Raw genomic sequence first — 1,882 nt, 5'->3', positions numbered from 1 at the left:
CGGGGGCAGGGATGGAGGAACTGGGGCAGGGATGGAGGAACTGGGGCAGGGATGGAGGAACTGGGGCAGGGATGGAGCAGGGATGGGGGAACTGGGGCAGGGATGGGGCAGGGATGGGGGAACTGGGGCAGGGATGGGGCAGGGATGGGGGAACTGGGGCAGGGATGGGGCAGGGATGGGGGAACTGGGGCAGGGATGGGGCAGGGATGGGGGAACTGGGTCAGGGATTGGGAGAGCTGGGGCAGGGATTGGGGGACTGGCGCTGGAGAGACCCCGACCCCCAGTGTTGTCCCTGGGCTCTGCTCAGTGACATCTGAGTGTGTCACAACACGAGCCCACATTAATTAATGTGCTCATCTCCGCTCGTTATGGAATCCTGCAGATGAACACCCTGCTCATGGCCAGTGTCCCCTTTGCTGACACAACCTGCTCCTGACAGTGGCCACTGAACAAACTTTCCAAAATACCCGGGTACAGGTGGGCAACTGGGGCAGGGATGGGGGGCTAGCACTGGAGAGACCCCGATCCCCAGTGTTGTCCCTGGGCTCTGCTCAGTGACATCTGAGTGTGTCATATCATGAATAATTAATGTGCTCCTCTCTGCTCATCTCATTATCACGTCCTGCAGATGAACACCCTGCTCATGGCCATGTCCCCTTTGCTGACACAACCTGCTCCTGATGGTGGCCACTGAACAAATTCTCCAAAACACCTGGGGAAGTGGGACGGGGATGGGGGGCTGGCACTGCAGAGACCCCGACCGTCGATGTTGTCCCTGGGCTCTGATCACACCTGGTGGCCCAGCCCGGGTGTGGCAGTGCCCAGCCCCGCCCTGGCTGTGCCCGATAAAAGCCCAGAGCTGTTCCCAGTGGGGATGTGACAGCGCTGTTGTCACCCAGGGTGTGACCCCACAAAGGGCTTTATCTCCCAGCCCCGACCCTTAACTGGGGGGTGCAGCCCTGGCAGGGCCCAGCCCCATCCCCACCCCGGCTATCACAGCGAGCCTGGAGGGGCTGATACCCTTGTGTGGGGCTGCAGCCCCAAATTCCCACATCATTCCCCTCAGCACGGCCCCAAAGCGCCCCAAAGCAGGCAGGGAAGCCCCATTACCATGCTGAGGTTGTGGGCACCGAAGAACAAGGGTGGCCATGCCCAGTTGAGCACCAGCTGAGCCCCGTAGAGCCCCATGGGGACGATGGCCTTGCTGCTGCAGCCCCCCAGGTCGTTCCACACCAGGTAGGAGGCGTAGCTGTGGGGAGGGACAGCGGTTAGTGCCAGCCTGGGCAGGGACAGAGCCCTTCCTGCTGCTGTGTTTGCCCCAGCAGAGACTGGCAGCAGAGCAGGACCCAGGCGCTGGGAGCAGGGACAGGGCCCAGGGCACAGCTCTGGGCTGGGTTAGGTTGGAAATCAGGGGAATTGGGTTGGAAATCTTCCCCCAGAGGGTGCTGGGCACTGCCCAGGCTCCCCAGGGATGGGCACAGCCCCGGGGCTGCCAGAGCCCCAGAGAGTTTGGACATCACTCCAGGGAGGGATTTTGGGATCATCCATCTGCACTGGGCTTGCAGCTCGGGCTCTTCCTTGGTTCCATTCCACAATTCCCTGTCCCTCCCTTCCTCCCAAATCTCCCCTGTCCCACCAGAGCGGCTCCTGGCCCCTGCCCAGTGCCACGGCTGGTGGTGGCATCCCCCAGGCTGTGTCCCTGCCTGCAGCGTGCCAGGGCCACACCTGGCTGGGACACACCTGGCTGGGATGGGGTCACACCTGGCTGGGACAGGGACACATCTGACAGGGTCACACCTGGCTGGGACACACCTGGCTGGGACACACCTGGCTGGGACAGGGACACACCTGGCAGGGGCACACCCGGCACGGGCACCCCCGG

The 1,882-nt window shown here is 63.1% G+C and overlaps 1 protein-coding gene across 1 annotated transcript in view; it reads right to left on the bottom strand.

Moving 5' to 3' along the window:
- APOBEC2 (apolipoprotein B mRNA editing enzyme catalytic subunit 2) overlaps nt 1-1,882 on the bottom strand; it is a 15,597-nt gene that overhangs the window by 11,870 nt on the left and 1,845 nt on the right. Inside the window, exon 3 of the mRNA XM_005428911.3 lies at nt 1,111-1,249. Within this exon, the coding sequence (XP_005428968.2) occupies nt 1,111-1,249 (139 nt within the window). The remainder of the gene's footprint in view (nt 1-1,110; nt 1,250-1,882) is intronic.

Source organism: Geospiza fortis, unplaced genomic scaffold (genome assembly GCF_000277835.1).
Source record: "Geospiza fortis unplaced genomic scaffold, GeoFor_1.0 scaffold14, whole genome shotgun sequence".
Taxonomy (NCBI): Eukaryota; Metazoa; Chordata; class Aves; order Passeriformes; family Thraupidae; genus Geospiza; species Geospiza fortis.
Note: the sequence above shows the minus strand (reverse complement) of the source record. Positions and strands in the feature narration are given on the sequence as shown.